The sequence below is a fragment of the Pongo abelii genome, chromosome 5 (genome assembly GCF_028885655.2).
Source record: "Pongo abelii isolate AG06213 chromosome 5, NHGRI_mPonAbe1-v2.0_pri, whole genome shotgun sequence".
Classification (NCBI taxonomy): Eukaryota; Metazoa; Chordata; class Mammalia; order Primates; family Hominidae; genus Pongo; species Pongo abelii.
Genome location: NC_071990.2, coordinates 21,677,810 through 21,699,733, shown reverse-complemented (window position 1 = coordinate 21,699,733; position 21,924 = coordinate 21,677,810). Strand labels below are relative to the sequence as shown.

At 45.3% G+C, this 21,924-nt stretch overlaps 1 protein-coding gene across 26 annotated transcripts in view; it reads right to left on the bottom strand.

Moving 5' to 3' along the window:
- The window catches only part of LOC134761654 (uncharacterized), a 985,940-nt gene extending 965,530 nt beyond the window's left edge, over window positions 1-20,410 (bottom strand). For 14 of the 26 annotated variants that reach the window (XR_010140613.1, XR_010140596.1, XR_010140599.1 and 11 more), the window contains exons 1-2: window positions 18,503-18,749; window positions 16,256-16,401 (exon numbers count right to left, since the gene is read on the bottom strand). Coding sequence is in view for 8 of the 26 variants with exons in the window: in XM_063725380.1 (XP_063581450.1) it covers window positions 16,256-16,508; window positions 18,503-18,582; window positions 18,936-19,037 (435 nt within the window). In the remaining 18 variants the exon portion in view is untranslated. The other 12 variants (XR_010140594.1, XR_010140592.1, XR_010140593.1 and 9 more) reach the window with 9 other exon arrangements.
- Between the last annotated feature and the right edge of the window lie 1,514 nt (window positions 20,411-21,924).

Genomic DNA, 21,924 nt, shown 5'->3' with positions numbered 1-21,924 from the left:
GAACTTTCACCAAAATTCCCACACTGGGATAAATGCTGAACACTTATTACGAAAGTACCAAAATTTATTTATCTTAAAGACAAAATGAAAACAAGTGAATTTTGTCTATCCTTTGAACTATACTAATCTGCAAAACTCAAAGAAGCTGAAAATATATGCTAATAATTTTTGTTGCCTTACCATCTCTTTTCATTTAATCGCTGAGACCAAATATAGTAGGTGGCATTTCAGCAGGGTTGTCACATAACTAATCATGCCAACCTCCAATGGGCACTACGATGATCAGCCATCAGGGACTGGCATCCTGACTGTGCTAACGCGGTGTGATGTACTTCTAGGAGGAGGGGGCAGGCAGGAAGAGATAGCTTTCTAGAATATCAATTTGTGGTGAGGGCTAAAGATAATGAGGTCAGGACTCATGGGGGTCACCAAACAAAGCCTGAGTTCACATAACTGCCCACCTTTGCGTGTTCTGAGTTTTTAGACTTCTTTCCTTTAAATTGTATTTACCTTCCAATGAAAGCAATATGAAAGGGTCCCCATTACACATTCTTTTTTTTTTTTTTTTTTGAGACAGAGTCTCATTCTGTCGCCCAGGCTGGAGTGCAGTAGCGCGATCTTGGCTCACTGCAACCTCCGCCTCTGTGGCTCAAGCAATTCTCCTGCCTCAGCCTCCTGAGTAGCTGGGATTACAGGTGCGCATCACCACGCCCGGCTAATTTTTGTATTTTTAGTAGAGACAGGGTTTCATCATGTTGGTCAGGCTGATCTCGAACTCCTGACCTTGTGATCTGCCCGCCTCAGCCTCCCAAAGTGCTGGGATTACAGGCGTGAGCCACCGTGCCTGGCCTCCCATTACACATTCTGATAGCTCAGCTCACCCACTGTAACATCCGGGATTCACTCTTTACACCAAAGAGTTGTTGTGCAGATGTAGGTCCAGGCCTTGCATAGGCTATGAAACTTCTGGTGTGGAATATTAAAGAAAGCTTGAGTTCTCTTCTTCCTTCCAGGCCAGTACTGAAAATCAAGGGCTCAAGAAATCTCCCAATGAAAGAAACCCACATCACAGGAAGGCAGGCTGAGTTCAAACCAAGGGAAAGAAGAAAAGCACGTGCAGTGGCCCAGTTCTGCTCTAGACTTAATTTTTTATTTTATGTTTTAATTTATTTACCTATTTAATTTGAGGGGGATGGATTTTCACTTTTGTTGCCCAGGCTACAGTGCAACGGCATGATCTCGGCTCACTGCAACCTCCATCTCCTGGGTTCAAGCAATTTTCCTGCCTTAGCCTCCCAAGTAGCTGGGTTTACCGGTGTGCACCACCAGGACTGGCTAATTTTTGTATTTTTGGTAGAAACGGTTTCACCATGTTGGCCAGGTGGGTCTCGAACTCCTCACCTCAGGTGGTCCACCCACCTTGGCCTCCCAAAGTGCTAGGATTACAGGCGCGAGCCACTGCACCCTGCTCTAGGCTTTTAAAGAGGGTCTTGTTCCCTCTATTGGAATGGTGGGATCCACAAAGCTAGTAGGACCCAATCCTGGGATGTGGGAAGGAAGGCATGAACCAGGTCACTTAGGCCTACCTCTGGCCTGGCATAGGCCTGTCAAAAATAACAAGAGGCCGGGCGCAGTGGCTCACGCCTGTAATCCCAGCACTTTGGGAGGCCGAGGCAGGCAGATCACAAGGTCAGGAGATGGAGTCCATCCTGGCTAACATGGTGAAACCCTGTCTCTACTAAAAATACAAAAAATTAGCCGGGCGTGGTGGCAGGCGCTTGTAGTCCCAGCTACTCGGATGGCTGAGGCAGGAGAATGGCGTGAACATGGGAGGCGGAGCTTGCAGTGAGCTGAGATTGCGCCACCGCACTCCAGCCTGGGCGACAGAGTGAGACTCTGTCTTAAAAAAATAATAATAATAACAAGAAGAGGCTGGGTGTGGTGGCTCACGCCTGTAATCCCAACACTTTGGGAGGCCAAGACGGGAGGATTGCTTGAGCTCAGGAGTTCCAGACCAGCCTGAGTGAAACAGCAAGACCTTGTATCTACAAAAAATAAAAAATAATTAGCCAGGCGTGGTGGCATGCACCTGCAGTCCCAGCTACTCAGGAGACTGAGGTGGGAAGATCGCTTGAATCCAGGAGTCCGAGGCTGCAGTGAGTTGTGATTGCACCACTGAACTCATGACAGAGTGCAGTCTGAGAGAAAGAGCAAGACTCTGTCTCTAGAAAAACAACAACAAGAACAAAGAAAAGAGCAAGTAGAGTCCCTAGAGGGTCATCACAGTCCAAAGCAGACAGAGCAGAATAAGAGCTAGAGCTATGAATAAAGAGCATGTCATTGCACAGAGTTTCTTTTCTCTCATACCTATAGAAAGGGAGAGGCCTAAATGCAGAGACAAAGCAAGGTGCAAGCCACAGGGAAATCTTCAGTTCAGGGTTTTCAATTCAGGAATTGTGAGTCTGCCCAAACTTTCTTGGACATCTGACTTGAAGAAGAGAGGAGACGAAAGGATGATCTGAAAATCATTTTTCTTTTGCTGCAGAATAGGGACTCTATGAATATTGCTATGTATCATCTTTTGGGAGTTCCTTAGAGATAATGACGCCATCCATTAAAATCTGACAAGTAAAACTCTTGAACACAAACGAATTTCATCGTCATGCCGGCTTCTCAACTGCTGCTTGCAACACAATCTCTCCCTCTGAAATCTAAAAACACCAGCAGAGGGCCAGGTGCGGTGGCTCACGCCTGTAATCCCAGCACTTTGGGAAGCCGAGGCGGGCGGATCATGAGGTCAGGAGATCGAGACCATCCTGGCTAACAAGGTGAAACCCCATCTCTACTAAAAATACAAAAAATTAGCTGGGCGTGGTGGTGGGCACCTGTAGTCCCAGCTACTTGGGAGGCTGAGGCAGGAGAATCGCTTGAACCTGAGTGGTGGAGGTTGCAGTGGGCTGAGATTGTGCCACTGCACTCCAGCCTGGGCGATGGAGCCAGACTCTGTGTCAAAAAAAAAAAAAAAAAAAAAAAAAACCCGCCAGCAGAGTAGACCATCCTCTTTTTAAGCCTCATTAAATGTTTGGGTCTCAAGATACAGTCACAGTATTTGCAGAATAAGAGTAAGTCTCAGGGTGAAACTAGAAAAATTATCAGGGTGAGTGGGAGCTCTCAAGGAAACATGCTCTCTTCCTGGTTTACATTACTGATCCCTAACATCTAGTGCAAAGTCAAAAGAGCTGCATTGTGCAATTTACTAGTTTGATAACTTGAACTGGACATTTCTCTGAACCCCAATTTCTTCACCTATAAAATGAGAATGTTACTAACAGCTATTATGTGGAATTCCAATGAGAATCAAATAAGATGATGCATAAGATACTGTTGCACAAGTACTTCTGTAATGGTTACTACTTCTCCACCACTTCTCTGAGAAACAGAATACTGAACTATAAATTTTAAGATGTATACTTCATATTCACTAACACCAATAATTAAGAACCTTGGCCAGACATGGTGGCTCACACCTGTAATCCCAGCACTTTGGGAGGCCAAGGTGGGTGGATCATCTGAGGTCAGGAGTTCGAGCCTAGCCTGGCCAACATGGCGAAACCCTATCTCTACTAAAATTACAAAAATTAGCCAGCTATGGTAGTGGGCACCTGTAATTCCAGCTACTCAGGAGGCTGAGGCAGGAGAATCGCTGGAACCCAAGAGGAGGAGGTTGCGGTGAGCCAAGATTGCGCCACTGCACTCCAGCCTGGGCAACAAGAGTGAAACTCTGTCTCAAAAAAAAAAAAAAAAAAAAACCTTAAATTTCTCTTCTTGGTTTTTCTTATTTCTAAAATAAAATAGTCTACAATGAGAGAACTATTGGAGTTGTTTGGGTTAAAAAAAAAATAGTCATGGCCTGGCTTGGTAGCTCACACCTGTAATCCCAGCACTTTGAGAGCTGAAGCAGGCAGACTGCTATTGCTTGAGCCAAGGAGTGCGAGCCCAGCCTGGGTAACATGGTGAAATTGCGTCTCTACAAAAAATACAAAAATTAGCTGAGCGTGGTGGTGTATGCCTGTAGCCCCAGCTACTCTGGGAGGCTGAGATGGGATAATACCCGAGCCGGGGAGGTAGAGGCTGCAGTGAACCGTAATCGCGCCACTGCACTCCAGCCTGGGCCACAGTGACTTTCTCTCAAGAAAAAAAAAAAAAGACACTACGTAATCCAAAATACTAGGATTAAAACCACAGTTTCAAAATTCTATCACAGTCTGTAATGGTACCGACTCAAATTTGAAGAAAAAATGGAAAGTCATCCCATTAATTTAAGAGAAGTGTCACAGAAATCCATTTCAAACATTATTTCCCCCAACAATGATCTGAAGCTATGCATAAATTATTGAAATTATCTATGCATGCATTCCAATGATAAAAATTTTTGCTTCAGATATTCAGGGACTTCTCACTGTACTGATCATAAACATGTTGACCCCGCATGTTCTGGATTTTCCAACAGAGGGAACAACAGAGTATCAATATCCCCCTACATGGTAGATTTACCTATCCTTATGCATGCATACCTCACAATAAAATACATTTACATAAGAATAAGGTAAGACTATGAAAATACAGGCTTTTTTTATTCCACCCAAGCTCAAATAACTTTTCTCAAGTTGCTGCCAAGTTGCCCAATACTTAACCTTGTCTAAATACCTTTCTACATCTTAAGCCAAGGATTTGGTGGCTGTTAACTTACACTTAACCAAGATTATGAAAAACTGTTGCTGGGATGCTGGAAAAGTTACATGTTGCCTCATAGAAAAGGAATGCTGGGGCTTAGCAACTGCCCACGGAGTCACTTACCAAAGCTGTGCTTGTTTTGCTCTTTGTTTGGACAGGTTACTTTTCAGAAACTCTTTTAATTTTTATTCATTTATTTTGTAGAGATGGGGTATCACTATGTTGCCCAGGCTGCTCTGGAACTCCTGGCCTCAAGTGATCCTCCCACCTCAACTTCCCAAAGTGCTGGGATTATACACATGAGCCACCGTGCCTGACCTCAGAAACTCCTAATATGTTAGTCATAGAATACCTTAATAACCTAAATTCCAACAGAGTGGATTGTTTCTATTAGAGTTTGTAACTTCTAAAATCATGATTGTGGCTGGGCGCAGTGGCTCATGCCTGTAATCCCAGCACTTTGGGAGGCTGAGGAGAGAGGATCACCTGAGGTCAGGAGTTCAAGACCAGCCTGGCCAACATGGTGAAACCCCCTCTCTACTAAAAATACAAAAATTAGCCGGTCGTGGTGGTGGGTGCCTGTAATTCCAGCTACTCAGGAGGCTGAGGCAGGAGAATCGCTTGAACCAGGGAGGCGGAGGTTGCAGTGAGCCAAGATCACGCCATTGTACTCCAGCCTGGGTGACAGAGTGAGACTCTGTCTAAATAAATAAATAAATAAAATAAAATCATGATTGTGACATACACACAGCATCTAGCTCCAATCTGTATGTTTAAATCAATAACCCAAGCTTACCCTGACTCATGGACATATGAATGCCTTTGATGGGTTCGTATCCAATAGCCATCCCCCTTCAACTGTGTTCTGACACTGGGCACTGATAAGCATTATGAGCCCCTTCCCGGGCCTGGGGTGTTAGTTGACCAGTCTAAGCCTCTCAGATGTGTCTGCTTATCAGTGACTAGTGTTTGTCATGGGCTACTGTAGTTACCCTGGGAAGTTCTCTTGTAGACTTCTGTGAAAGTTTTTCCTCACTCTGACTTATAAAAGGCCAGGATTTGGAGACACTGAAACCCTCATATATTGCTGACGGAAACCTCCAACCTGTAACATGGTATTGTCACTTTGGAAAACAGTTTGGCAGTGTCTTCAAAAGTTGAATATAGCCAGGTGCAGTGGCTCATGCCTATAATCCCAGCACTTTGGGAGGCCGAGGTGGATGGATTACCTGAGGTCAGGAGTTCAAGACCAGCCTGGCCAAAATAGTGCAATCTCATCTCTACTAAAAATACAAAAAATTAGCGGGGCATGGTGGCAGATGCCTGTAATCCCAGTTACTCAGGAGGCTGAGGCAGGGGAACGGCTTGAACCCGGGAGGCAGAGGTTGCAGTGAGCTGAGATGACACCACTGCACTCCAGCCTGGGCAACAAGAGCGAAACTCCATCCCAAAAAAAAAAGAAAGTAAAGAAAAAATAGTTGAATATAAATTACCATACAATCCACAATTCAACTCCTAGGTATCTACACCCAAGAGAAATAAAAACAGGTGTCTATACAGAGACTTTTTTTTTTTTTGAGACAGAGTCTCGTTCTGTTGCCCAGGCTGGAGGGCAGTGGCGTCATCACAGCTCACTGCAGCCTCGACCTCCTGGGCTCTGGTGACCCTCCCACTGCAGCTTCCTGGATAGCTGGGACTACAGGCATGTGCCACCACACCCACCTAATTTATTGTATTTTTGGTAGAGGTGAGGTTTCACCATGTTGCCTAGGCTGGTCTCGAACTCCTGGGCTCAAGCAATCCACCAGTCTCAGCCTCCCAAAGTGCTAGGATTACAGGCATGAGCCACCATGCCCAGCCAATACAAAGAGTTATGCACATATGCTCACAGCAGTATTATTCGTGGTAGCTAAAAAACGGAAACAACTCACATATCCATCATCCATCTTTGGTGACTAGACAGACAAAACATGGTATGTCCACACGATGCACCACTACACACCAATGAAAAGGATCAAACTACTGATACATGCTATGACACAGACTGACCTCATAAACTTTATGGTGAGCAAAAGAAGCCAGGCAAAAAGGCCACTAATTCTAAGATTCCACCTCCATAAACTGTTCTGAAAATGTAGATGTATATAGAGATAGAAACTAGTAGTTACCTGTGACTGGTGGATGGGAATAGAAATTGACCACAGTGGACACAAGGGATCTTTATGGAATGATAGAAAGTTCTGGAAATGGGGCTGGGTGCGGTGGCTCATGCCTGTAATCCCAGCACTTTGGGAGGCCGAGGCGGGTGGATCACGAGGTCAGGAGATCGAGACCATCCTGGCTAACATGGTCTCTACTAAAAATACAAAAAATTAGCCAGGCATGGTGGCGGGCACCTGTAGTCCCAGCTACTTGGGAGGCTGAGGCAGAAGAACGGCGTGGACCTGGGAGGCAGAGCTTGCAGTGAGCCGAGATCATGCCACTGCACTCCAACCTGGGTGACAGAGCGAGACTCCGTCTCAAAAAAATAAAATAAAATAAAATAAAAATAAAGTTCTGGAAATGGTGAAAGTAGTACAATTCTATAAGTCTCCCCACACCAAAAATCATCAAATTGTGTACTTAAACATGTGCGTGTGTGTGCGTGTGTGTGTATTCAAGACAAATATTCGGCCAGGCAAGGTGGCTCACGCCTGTAATCCCAGCACTTTGAGAGGCCGAGGCGGGTGGACCATGAGGTCAGGAGTTCAAGATCAGCCTGGCCAAGATGGTAAAACCCTGTCTCTACTAAAAATACAAAAATTAGCTGGGTGTGGTGGTGGGCACCTGTAATCCCAGCTATTCAGGAGGCTGAGGCAGAGAATTACTTAAACCCAGGAGGCAGAGGCTTCAGTGAGCCAAGATCATCCTACTGCACTCCAGCCTGGGCGAGAGAGAGAGAGACTCCGTCTCAAAAAAAAGACAAATATTCACCATTTCTTTCCTAGGTCCGGGTTACCAGGTGACCAGGAACCATGATGTTACTGATCTGCTAAATTAGCCAGTCTTGGAACAGCTATACTCTGAATTCCTTCAAGGTGAAATGAATGAAAGAAAGAAAGAGAGAAGGAAGGAAGGAGAAGGGAAGGAGAAGGGAAGGGAAGGGGAAGGGAAGGGGAAGGGAAGGGGAAGGGAAGGGGAAGGGAAGGGAAGGGAAGGGAAGGGAAGGGAAGGGGAAGGGAAGGGAAGGGAAGGGAAGGGAAGGGAAGGGAAGGGAAGGGAAGGGAAGGGAAGGGAAGGGAAGACGGAGGGAGGGTGGGAGGAAGGAAGGAGGGAGGGAGGAAGGAAGGAAGGAAAAAAAGAAAGAGAGAAAGAGAGAGAAAAGAAAAAGAAAAATCTTTTTAAGCCACTGTTAGTTGACTATTTTCTTACTTGAGGACAAATACATCCTGATTGATATAAACTAGACATGGTGTCACCCTATTCAGTGGTATACGATCCAGACACACATTTAATTTTGGAGGAAAAATCGAGTTTTGAAAATATGTATTTGTGGCTGGGCGCGGTGGCTCACTCCCGTAATCCCTGCACTTTGGGAGGCCAAGGCGGGCTGATTACCTGAGGTCAGGAGTTCGACATTAGCCAGGCCAACATGGTGAAACCCCATCTCTACTAAAAACACACACACACACACACAAAAATTAGCTGGGCATGGTGACACACACCTGTAATCTCAGCTTACTCAGGAGGCTGAGGCAGGAGAATCTCTTGAGCCCAGAAAACGGAGGTTGCAGTGAGCCAAGATTCGTGCCACTGCATTACAGCCTGGGTGAGACTCTGTCTCAAAAAAAAAAATGCATTTGTGGTAATGTACATATGTTCAAACATTTCTAATTAGGTTTATAACTAATATACTCTGAGGTATATTAAAATGATACGTAGAAGTTGTGCTGTTAAAACTCCATTTTAGGCTGGGCCTGGTGGCTCAGGCCGGTAATCCTAGCACTTTGGGAGGCCCAAGCAGGCAGAACACCTGAGGTCAGGGGTTCGAGACCAGCCTGGCCAACATGGCAAAACCTTGTCTTTACTAAAAATACAAAAATTAGCCAGGCGTGGCCGGGCGCGGTGGTTCATGCCTGTAATCCCAGCACTTTGGAAGGCCAAGGCGGGCGGATCACAAGGTCAAGAGATCGAGACCATCCTGGCTAACACGGTGAAACCCCATCTCTAATAAAAATACAAAAAAAAAAAAAATTAGCCAGACGTGGTGGCGGGCGCCTGTAGTCCCGGCTACTCGGGAGACTGAGGCAGGAGAATGGCGTGAACCTCGGAGGCAGAGCTTGCCGTGAGCCAAAATCGTGCCACTGCACTCCAGCCTGGGTGACAGAGTGAGACTCTGTCTCAAAAAAAAAAACAAAACAAACAAACAAAAAACAACAACAACAACAAAAAAAGAGATTGAGACCATCCTGGCTAACACCGTCTCTACTAAAAAATACAAAAAATTAGCCAGGCATGGTGGCGGGCGCCTGTAGTCCCAGCTATTCGGGAGGCTGCGTCAGAAGAATTGCTTGAACCCAGGAGACTGAGGTTGCAGTGAGCCGAGATCACACCACTACACTCCAGCCTGGGCGACAGAGTGAGACTCCGTCTCAGAAAAAAAAAAAAAAAAAAAAAAAAAAAAAACTGGCCGGGCACGGTGGCTCACCCCTATAATCCCAGCACTTTGGGAGGCTGAGGTGGGTGGATCACAAGGTCAGGAGTTCAAGACCAGCCTGGCCAACATAGTGAAACTTTGTCTCTACTAAAAAATTAGCTGGGCATGGTGGTGAGCACCTGTAATCCCAGCTACTTGGGAGGCTGAGGCAAGAGAATCGCTTGAACCAGGGAGGTGGAGGTTGCAGTGAGCTGAGATCACACTACTGCACTCCAGCTTGGGCAACAGAGTGACACTTCGTCTCAAAAAAAAAAAAAAAGAAAAGAAAAAGAAAAAAAACGCTCTTTCAATTTTAATATGAACTAGCACTTGTCACTCAGCCTAGCTCCCACCTGCTCCCCTTCTGGGTCAGCAGGAATGAAATGGCTGGAACATCCCAAACACATTCCCGACTCCATATTGTTTCATCCCTCCATGTTTTTGCACACCACAGTTTCCAAGCCTAAGATGTTCCTTTCTTTGACTGTCTCTCAAAATGCTAGGTATCTTTTAAATCCCAACTCAAGAAAGTCTTCCTTGACCCAATAAACAATCACTCCCTCCTCTGCTTTAACTCTATACTTTGTATATACCACCATTATCACCTCTAGCAAACAATATTGGAATTGACTTCATTATTGCCATCTCCCCTACTGTGAAAGGCAAAGGGTTTCAAGTTAAAAGGCAGTTCTATCTTATATGTGTGCGACTCTGGATAAGTCACGTTACTTCTGAGTCTCGATTTCTTCTTCTTTAAGGTAAACACAGATATTATCCCATCTCTCTTAGATTACTAACGAGGTTTAACTAAGATAATATATGTGAAAGCATTTTTATCAATTATAAAGTACTGACAAATTTTAGTTTGAATAGATGAGTTTTTTTTTTTTTTTTGAGACAGAGTCTCGCTCTGTGGCTCAGGCTGGGGTGCAGTGGTGCGATCTAGGCTCACTGCAAGCTCCGCCTCCCAGGTTCACGCCATTCTCCTGCCTCAGCCTCCCAAACAGCTGGGACTACGGGACTACAGGCGCAAGCTGCCACACCCGGCTAATTCTTTTTTTTTTTTTTTTTGTATTTTTAGTAGAGACAGGGTTTCACCGTGTTAGCCAGGATGGTCACGATCTCCTGAACTTGTGATCCACCCGCCTTGGCCTCCCAAAGTGCTGGGATTACAGGCGTGAGCCACCGCGCCCAGACAAATAGATGGAATTTTTTAAAGGTATTTAATAGACCACACGATTTAGGAAAAAGATGTGATCTCTTCATTCTGTCAAAACTGCTCTAGTGAAGACTCCCAGTGAGCACTGACCTCCAAAATGCCTAAACCCACAGACCTATTCTCAGTTCTCATCTTCATCCTTCAGCAACACTTGACACAGATGGTCTTGCCTTCCTCCTGGAAGCACTTCCTTCCCTAGGCTTTCACCCCAGCGGCACTCCCTTTTCATTATTACTACTTCCTGTCCACTTCTAAATCTGGAGGGCCTTAAAGCTCAGTACCTAGACCTCTTGTCTTTCTATACTCACTCCAGGGTAATCCCAACCAGTCTCCTGGCTTTAAATAGCATTTGATTTCTTACAACTAACAAATCTGTGTTTCTACACTTCTCTGAAAACCAGACTTGTTTATCAAATGCCTAAATGCTTAAAAAGTATCTTAATTTTGGCCAGGCGTGGTGGCTCACGCCTGTAATCCCAGCACTTTGGGAGGCCAAGGCAGGCGGATCACCTGAGATCAGGAGTTCAAGACCAGACTGTTCAACATGGTGAAACCCCGTCTCTAATAATAAAGAAAAATCAGCCGGGCTTGGTAGCAGGTGCCTGTAATCCAAGCTACACGGGAGGCTGGGAAAGGAGAATCACTGGAACCCAGAAGGCGGAGCTTGCGGTGAGTCAAGATGGCGCCTCTGCACTCCAGCCTGGGTGACAGACCGAGAGAATCCACCTCAAAAAAAAAAAAAAAGTATCTTAATTTTAATGCATCTGAACTGAACTACTGGTATCCTATGCCCCAAGCCTGATTCTCATCTCAGTTATTAGCTATTTGGTCCTTCTGGGAGCTCAGGACAAAAATCTCGGACCCATACTCCACTCCTGTCTTTGTCTCGTACTTCCCATCCAACCCACCAGAAAAACTTTAATACCAAAATATATTCAGACTTCAACTCCTTTTCACTACCTCTGTGTTACTTTTACCCTGTTACCAAGTCAATATCACCTCTCATTGGGATAACCGAAACAGCTTCCTAAATGGTGTCCCTGTTTCTGCCCCTACCCACCCCTTTCACCGGGTCCCAACCCACTGGCCAGAGTTATCCTGTTACAGCAAAGCATTCATCCTTTAAAAGCTTTCAGTAACATCCCACCTCCCTCGGTATAAAATCCTAAGCCTTTACCATGCCCTTCGAGGCTCCTTGGCACCTACCCGCCATATTCCTCGTTCCTCTCCAACCACTGTCCCCACAGCTCACTCCACTCCAGCCACTGCACCCTCCTTGCTTTCTCTGAATACATCAGACACTTGTCATTTCCTCTGCCTGCATGCTCTTCTCCCGAGCATCACGTAGCCCATTCCTTCACTTCCTTCAAATCCATCCTCACATGTCACCTTCTCCATGAGGTCATCCCCCACCATCCAAATGAAGTTTGCAACTCTCTCCCCTTCTACTCTCTATTCCTCCTTTCTGCTTTATTCTTCACAATAGTATTAATAGTTGCTCCCTTTTAACATATATTTTACCGTCGCTAGTAAAAGCTCTAAGCATGCAGGGACTTTAACTAATTTAGTTCATTTCTGTGTCCTTGTTGGTTAAAACAATGCCTGGCACATGCACACAGAAAGTACTAAATAAGTATTACGTAAAAGAATGAATGAGAAAAAAATGAACCAAGTAGGCTTTCTAGATTCACAAAAAACATACTTCTAAATACCTGTATCTTTAACAATAATGGGAAGAACTATAATCGAAGTTCTTAGACATGGACAAAATTTAAAAATCAGCAAATTTGGCTGGGCACAGTGGCTCATGCTTGTAATCCCAGCACATTGGGAGGCCGAGGCGGGTTGATCACAAGGTTAGGAGTTCGAGACCAGCCTGGCCAATATGGTGAAACCCTATCTCTACTAAAAATACAAAAAAAAATTAGCTGGGCCTGGTGGCGGGCGCCTGTAGTCCTAGCTACTCCTACTCGGGAGGCTGAGGCAGGAGAATCGCTTGAGCCTGGGAGGCGGAGGTTGCAGTGAGCTGAGATTGCGCTACTGCACTCCAGCCTGGGTGACAGAGCGAGGCTCTATCTCAAAAAAAAAAAAAGTCAGCAAATTTGAGCCACAAAGAAGAAATCAAAGTAAATTTGGGAACACAAATAAGTACCAAAAGAAACTTATAGCAAATAAATGAGTAGACATGGTACTCAGAATACAACTAAATATGCAGGTAATCACTTCCTTGACTTAATATAAAGACCAAAGTTAAGGCCGTGCACAGTGGCTCACGCCTGTAATCCCAGCAGTTTGGGAGGCCAAGGCAGGTGGATCACCTGAGGTAGGGGATTTGAGACCAGCCTGACCAACATGAAGAAACCTCGTCTCTACTAAAAATACAAAAATTAGCTGGGCGTGGTGGCGCATGCTTGTAAGCCCAGCTACTTGGGAGGCTGAGGCAGGAGAATCGCTTGAACCCGGGAGGCGGAGGTTGCAGTGAGCCGAGATCGCGCCACTGCACTCCAGCCTGGGCAACAAAGCAAAACTCCATCTCAAAAAAAAAAAAAAGAAACAAAGTTAAATAAATGCTTTTGATTTACTTATGAGATGCTTAGCATGCATTATATTCATTATTTTTAGAAGGCATAGCTGAATATTTAGGTTTTCTTTCTGTGTAAGTCTATTGTGAACACCATGGTGGGTTGTTCTATGTTCAGTAATTCAAACTGATCAAAGTCAACGGGCAGTTTTAAATAACCAAGACTATAAAATTTGATATCTATAGTAAAGTTTTTAAGTATATTTGGTTATCACTTCAAACATTAACATATAGATATTTTTAAATGAATGTATTATTTTAAACTCTGTAATTACAAAGTATTATATTAGTAGTTGCTATATTGATATATAATCTGCTAATTAAAATGAATGCTTTCAACAAACAAAGTTTTGGAAACGTATTAAAAAAAGATCTTTTCCTATTTTAATATTGATTAATTCCATATTTTTATTCCTAACATTATCATATCTAAGTAAATACCTGCTAGTAAATTACAAATGAGAAGTAATACCTTAACATTCCTATCTGAAACTTCCTAAAGATAAAATGAATATACTCTTCCTTGAACTAAATAATCACTCAGAAGGTAATGCATATTGCTATATTACAGACCTAGAAAATGAAAATCCATGACTTGAGACTTCGTTTCAAAACGAAATGCTATTCTTCTAAGTGCTATTTATATTAACTGTAAGTTTTTTATTTAACTAAAGATCATTCTATAAAATTAGTAATAGAAAATGTGCTACAGTTCTTGATTTCCTCATCAAGAAACCACTGAGCCATCCTTTATATTTTAGCTGAAAAGTGAATAAACACGAGTTTTTAAACCATATCTAAATCATTGATAGCATTGAAAATAGAGAATTTCAGTAAGTCAGTTATAGAAAGTCACTATTATCTCAACCTACAGATATTTCAGTAAGAAAATGGAAAGATCACATACTCCAAGGTGAGGCCATGACCTTCAGAAATATACTCATGCATAGTACGATTTAATAAATGCTTGTTGAAGTAAATTAATCTGCAATCAACTGGATATAAGATTTGAATTAAATATAGTTTTACAGAAAAACATTTAAACAGATACAAACTTCTGTCCAAATTGACTTTGAATATTTCAGTGAATATTTGGTTAATGTGGCCTGAAACTTGTAAGGCAGACAACAAAGAAAGTTTGAAGTAACAAAACATCACTAAGTCACTGTGAAAGCAAGTAACAGTACTTTTTATTATGTTTACAGATGCCTAGCCCTCTGTTTTTTCCTACGTTAAAAAGTATTACAACAACCCTATGAGATAAGTGTTAGGATATACACATTGCAAATGAGGAAATTAGGAGCCATGAAAATCCAGTAACCTGGAGGAGGTATCATAGTAATTGCCTAGGCTGTGATTCGAACTCAGGTCTGTTTTACTCCAAAGTCTCTTCCTAAATCTCTGATCCCAATTCTGAGTGGCCATTATAACAAATTCAAACATACTGACTTCAGATATTTGTAGGTAAAACGTTTGTCAAGAAATAATACTGTACTTTCCACCTCCAAAAAAAAATTCCAGCAGACAAACTTTTATTGAGAACGTTTAAGGAAATCTGAAATTTCCATACAGAACACTTGGTTGAGAGTATACTTTACAGAAAATTTAAAGCATATTTCCTGAACTAATCCTACCTGAGCTAAGCATTCAAACAAAATAATTGTAATTAAATCACATTAAGTTTATCATGCCAAGACGGGGCACGGGGGCTCACACTTGTAATCCTAGCACTTTGGGAGGACGAGGCAGGCAGATCACCTGAGGTCAGGAGTTGAGACCAGCCTGGCCAACACGGGGAAACCCGGTCTCTACTAAAAGTACAAAAATTAGCCAGGCGTGGTGACGTGCACCTATAATCCCAGCTACACAGGAGGCTAAGGTGGGAGAATTGCTTCAACCTGGGAGGCAGAGGTTGCAGTGAGCCGAGATCGCGCCACTGCACTCCAGCCTGGGCAACAAGGGCGAGACTCCGTCACAAAAAAAAAAAAAAAAGTTGATGATGCTGTTAACTCTATTGTTCAATGATGTAAAACAAACTTTACAAGAGAGGATGTATCTTATTTATAAAAGCAAGCAACAAATCATAGAATCTTAATGTTAAAAGATTTCAAAAATCTTTTAAGTTATTTAGCTTAACCTTCATTTTATTGGTAATAAACAGAAGCCCAGGAAGGTTAAGTAGCTTGTTTATGTTTACACAACTAGAAAGAAGCAAATTGTAATGTTACTTTTTTACTCGTAACAAGATAAAAATGTTTCCAATTCCCAATTAATTTATTTGACCAGACCACAGAAAGAAAGTTCTTACTTTCCATGGCAAACAATCACTTAAACAAGGATTGTAAATACCATATCAAAATTAACTTTTTATATTACCAACAGTAGTTATGTGAATTTTTAACTACTTTCTCATAAAGGTGAACAAAGACTAATTATAAAACTTAAAAGAAGGAATAGAAGACTCTTATGACCACTATAAAAACTTGATGTATACCATAAAGGTTAAACAAATTTACGGGCTCTGTTATTACAAACTCAAGGTTTTCATTCTGAGAGAACTTACTGTATTTTATATAGACTCCCAGTCATTAGACATTTATTTTGGGCCATTTTTGGATTTTGTTTACCAAAATGAAGTGTCAAAATGAAGAAAAATAATAGTAATGCAAACCACATAAGTTCTGCTAACACAGAACTTAGAAATATCTACTGCGATATTTAAGAAGCAAGTCAATCATAAATAAAGTAGGATATTTGCCTACTGGATGCATCATCATTACAAAATTTCCTTAGTGACCATATAATCTGCATTCATTATGTGTGCTAATGTTGAAGAACACATGGTAAAATTAATAAAATTCCATCACAAGTACCCAAATCATCATCCTAAATAAGAAAGGATCTACACAAAACAGTTTAAAACAAGGAAGTCCAAAGTCATAAATCACTCTGTTAACACAGCCGCTCAAAATAACTAGTCAAATCTCTGGGTATAAGCCCCAGACCAAAAATGAAGTCCTCGTAGAGTATCTAAAAAGCAACATACCTTCTTTAAGGTGGAGAATTCCCAGCGATCAAACTGTAATCCATATAGAAAAGGTATCGTCAAAAATTCCAATGATTTAACTTTTAAGTAACTCCAGATGAATCCAGGAATGATTTGACCTTGTATTGGTACTTCCATATTGTTGACTGATGGAAAGATCCAGTAAGAACAAAGCAGAATGAAGGAGGTCAGTGCTAGGAAGTACTCCAGCAAATTCATGACGCTTTCTAGATGCTGATAATAGTAATTACACCTATACAATGGAAATTGGTTAAAGTTAGCTTCCAAGTCATTCTGCCTCCTCACTTTCTAAAAGAAAGTAATTGTTGCAATAATATATTTCAGTCTTTGATATGAAAACTCAAAACTACGTAGTTCTAGCAGCTGAATCATTTCTAGGTACAGGTACAAGTCTTCAATAGTAACTACTACTATACAGAATCAAAAGTTGAAGAAGTTAAAAGACAATGTTTGGGCGTTTCCTCAAGTTATTGACAGTGCATGCGCTTTGATGTTTCATTTGTCTTGTCAAAAGTAAGTCCAAGGGAGTGAGGAAAGCCTCTAGCACTTGGGAATATATGAGAGAAGAAAGTGGAGAAGGTAATAAACTATCTTGGCATTAGAAATGATCTCACAAAACATACCTGAAGATAATAACCTTTAGGTTATTCTTCATGTAGAATTCAAAAAGCCTATTCTGCATATTCCTAATATTTAGATATCACCTCAGATAGGGCATACATTTGCCCACTTTCAACAAACCCCCAACTTCAGTATCCAAAATGCTTTTCCTTTTTTTTTTTTTTTTTTTTTTTGAAACAAAGTCTGACTCTGTCACCCAGGCTGGAGTGCAACGGCACAATCTCAGTTCACTGCAACCTCAGCCTCCTGTGTTCAAGCGTTTCTCCTGCCTCAGCCTCCCAAGTAGCTGGGACTACAGGCACGCACCGCTACGCCCAGCTAATTTTTGTATTGTTAGTAGAGACGAGGTTTCGCCATGTTGGCCAGGCTGGTCTCGAACTCCTGACCTCAAGCCATCCACACGTCTCGGCCTCCCAAAGTGCTGGGATTACAGTGAGCCACCGCACCTGGCCCCCAAAATGCTTTTTCTACAAACCAAATGACAGTATGGGATAAACAACTCCTGTATAAAGTGGAAAAGCGCTGGGAGAAATTGTACCTAAAGTGGCAATGTTTACTGGGTGTTGAGTGTTCCCCTCATTCGCGCATGACCCAACCTAGAAACATTCCTAAGTTAAGCTACTTAGGAAACAAAGTTAGGGCGTCTTCCTTAGCCTATAAAGACGGAGTGGACTGCGCTGCCTCTTCACCCCGCAGAAGCAGAAACAGCCATCCCTCTTTTGGACGGGCGTGGCAGATAGAAACAAAAGGTTAAAACACAAAAGGCGGGGCGGAAGGCTGGGTCAGAGGAGCTTCTGGGGCTCACGTTCTGCTTTCTATTCAAACACATTGAAATGGGGTTGGGGGCGGGGGGTGATGGAAAGTGGACGGATCCCAAGGATAGCCTGGGTTATTCCGGGTGGATCGTGAAACTGAAAGGGACGGACGGGATGGCTCTAACTAGTGGTCCAGGCCCCATCCCCTCCATCCCTGCATCTCTGACAGTCTGGAACCTGTGGCTTCCTCCACCCCATCTCAGCCCCGAAGAAAACTTTCTGAACTCTTATCTGTTTGTTGTAAACCTCTCCTTGACCGCTAACACAAGGGTCCAATCCCCTCCAACCCAAACCTTTCTTCCTTCCATTGTTGCAGCGTTTTTATATTGTGCGTGGTATCTACAGAGCGCTCTGCAGACAGCTAAGTTATACAAACGACCCCCATATCCATATCGCTTTCTTTTGCATGACCAAGGTCAGGGCTAAGGTGGGGGCGAGGCTGGACTTGCCCCTCTCAATTTCTGCATATTCATTCCTACATGAGTGCAGCTGGAAGAAAGCGAGGCAATACCCCCTCACTCCACCCTTTTGATACCCTCCTCCCCATCCCCCCCAGCCCCTCATATAAAGAAGCACATGAGATAAATGCCTACTTGGCTTTTGCCTATTAAAAATAAACAAATGAAACAATTGCGCGAGTTCTTTAAAGAACAAAAGAGAAGGGAACGGGGAAAGGAGGTACAATTTACCAGCCAAACTTTGCCACTGGGCTACTCCTCTGCCCTCCGAAGGGCGGGGAGCGGGGCGAGTTGAGGGGAGAGAGGTAAACAAGACAACAGTCCCCACTCACCTTCTTCCCCACTTCGTCGCACTTTTAAGGGACATTTCCCCCGCTGCAGTCCACGAGGCGTTCGGACACTTTCTCCTGGCCTGACAGCAGAGAAAGTCGGGGCGGCAAAGTTGCGAGAGGGAGATACCCCGGCGTCCGGGGGAAAGGGGAGGAAAGAGAGTTCATCAGAGTTCCCCCTTTTGTTCCAAGTCCCGGAGCAGACAAAGAGGCGGCGAGCGGCGGCAGGTTTCTCCCTCTCACCCCTTCTTCCTCTCTCCCTCCCCTCCCTCCCCGCCCCCTCCCTCTCCCCGCATCTCCCGCCCGACTCGGGAACCTCCGAGGCGAGCTGGGGCTGCTCGGTCCCCAGTTCATCGCAACTCTGCCCAGACCGTCTCCTCCCACTGCCTGGCTCGAAACTTTCCCCGGGAGATGCCAGCCCTGGCCCCCTCCGCACCGCGCACAAGTCTGGGGTGGTGGGCAGGGGATCTCCAAAATCATTGTTTCCCGGAGATGCACCTCTTTGTTTGCACTTTCCCTGCCAATCAATGTGAACCATTCACTTGGGCGTCGAGTTTCTGTCCGTTTTTCGTCATCCTAAGAGACAAATTGCAAAGGGTAGGGGGTCAACCCTAGATAAAGGCGCTTACACAATCAGAGGTGGGGCGCAGGCTAGGCTCTTCATCTTCCTTCCTCCTCTCGGATTCACCCTCCTCCCTCCTCTCGGATTCACCCTCCTCCACCCAATACACAGAACAACTCAAAGGGGCTCCAAGTGTTAGGAAACTCCTCTCCCGCCCTTCCCCACCTACCCCCACCCACGCTGTCCCTCTGGAGAGCCCTCTAATTGGCAGGACAAAGGCCAGCTCCGGGTTCGGCCGGGGCCTCCACCCATCCCTCGGGGCTACCTGTTGCTGCAGGCGCAGCGCAACTCGGTCCAGGGGCTCCGAGGAAGGATTCCCAACTCCAGCATCGCGCCCACCTTCTCAGACCCCGAACTTCCCCTAATCTCAAACTGCGAAGGCAAGGCTCTCAGGATGACCAGGCTCCCTCTGACCCTACAGCCAGGCGCTGCTCACTCGTCCTCTTCCCTACACCACATCCTCGTGCTCACCCCAAAGATCTGACTCGGGGTCCCAGGCCGCCTCCTCATCCTCTACCCCCTGCCGCGACACGTCCCAGCCGAGCATCCCCTCTTTCCTTCCCCTCCCCCACTGCCTTGTCCGGGACAAATCAGGTGTCTCGGACCAGGAACAGCTCCCGACCCTTCCCCAGGTCCTTTCCAGTCATTCTCAACCTCCAGAATTGGGACCCCATCCACATGATCCCCCACCCCTCGACCCTGAACCCAACTTCGGGCCATAGCATTAGCTCGCTGAGTGACTCAGAGCAGCACTCGTTTTCCTTCTAGATCCACTAGAATTGAAGAAAAAGAAAGCAGGGAGGTGGGGGAAATGGGAGAGAGTAGGGGCCCGCATGGGGAAGCTATTTCTAGGGCAAAAGAAAAAAACATTCCAATGCGAACACCCACCCTCCAGTTGGTATCCAGCCCGTCGCGCACCTTTGCCTCCACCCTCTTTCCTTTCTCCCCATCCCAGACTTGGGATCTTTCCGGGTTGGTGAAGTTTGGGGGTAGAAGGATGAAGTAGACGGAAGCTTGGGGACGTGGGGGCTATGTCCTGGGTTGGCTTGCGAGGGGAGGGGCATTGAGAGGAGGGCTCCCGCTGGGTCCGGAATGTCGTGGCGGTAGGTCCCTGCACCCACCCGGCGACTCCTTGCCAAGGTCTCTCCTCCAGAGCAGAACAAAGACGCCGCGAGGAGAGCTTCTGTCCTCGCCTCCCACGCCCCGCGCTTCACTCGCACCAGCCCACGCCGCTCTCGGAAACTTTACAACCAACTTCCCCTAGAGTTCGTGCGCGCGGCGAGGGGGCCAGAAGGAGAAACCGGGACAATCGCATCCCGGGACCAGAGATGCCCTCTTCCCCGTCCACTCCTGGACAGGGAGCACCATCTCTTGCGCCGCCCGTCCCAGTCCGCGAGCTGGGCAACCCGCGGTGCCAGGGCGAGCGGAGCACGCGCTTTCCCCAGCTCCTTAAGCGAATGATGTTTCTTTAGTTTGGACGCGTACAGTACTGGGCAGTGGGGTCGGAGATAAAGAAGCGGCCGCCGGCAACCCGCAGGGCCGCGGCTCTGGCCGCTAAGCGAGGCCGAGGGCGCAGGAAGAGCACGGGTGTGAGCCGCGCCCGTCGGGCCGGGTTCCTGCGCGTCCCGTTCCGCCCTCGGATCCCAGCGAGCAGCCGCGAGGCAGGACTCAGGGCCCGCCCGGGAGGGCCTCCTGGAACGTCGGCCTCCTCACCTGCGGGGAGTCCCGACACCTGCGTCGTCTCCTCGCGGAGCCCTGGGTCTCTTGGGCAGTCAGTCGCCTATTGGAAGCTCAGGAACCTCATCTTAGGCGAGGAATCTTGAACGCACCACAACCAACCACAAAGAGAAAACAGCCCCCACCCACTCCTGTCTGGCACATTTTCCTCTTTGTTTAATTATGTTGACTTCCAGAATTCTCTTTTTAGGAGAAGCCTACCCTCCCCCAGACAAAACCTTTCCTTCTGTTATCCTCTGGGATCTGCGTGGAAAATAATGAAAAGTCAGTACTTTGAGACACTTCCATTCTGCTGCCTTTCGAAAATGCTCCAGGTTATAGGGTAAATCTACCAAGATCGAATTTTTGACTTCGAAATAACACCCAATACTCCACTTACCAATCAGAGCTATTAAAACATTACCGATCCTTTGAAAATGTTTACTGTTTGTTTCTCTCTTTTTTCAGGGAATGAAGAGTAGGGGTCATTTGCTAGGTGCAAAAGTCAATACGGCCTTAAGGCTTTCTTCCTGCTTCCTGTCTTTATGAAATATTGCTCTCAGAGCTGTTTGAAGTATCTCCCTTTCCCAACCTGCTTGTGAACAAACTGATTTCTTCCTGGAATCTTGGTCTTCAACCTGTCAGATCTCCCCCATCTCTGTAATAAAGCCCACTCCTGGGGCAATGTATGAGCTGTTCATTCCTACCTTTTAAAAGCATACCATCTTTTCTCAGATGCCACCACAGCTTTAATATCTTTTTAAAGAGTTAATTAATATCATCTAGGCTCAAAGATGGATATAGCAGAGCACATAAGCCAGGTATCTTTTCTGTACTAACAGGGTTGGGGCTCCAGAATTATGTCATGGGCTTCCTACTGGCAGGCCAATGGCATCTTACTCTTCCCTCTCTGCTTCCCCATTCAAGGGCTTCCTCTGGCTGCCAGACCCCACTTTGCCAGTGCAGAGGGGCAGGCCAGAGGAGCCAGGCAGCTAATTCCTCTCAGAGCAGCCCTCAACCAATCAAAGATAGGTGTTGAGGCCAGGCATGGTGGCTCACAGCTGTAATCCCAACACTTTGGGAGGCT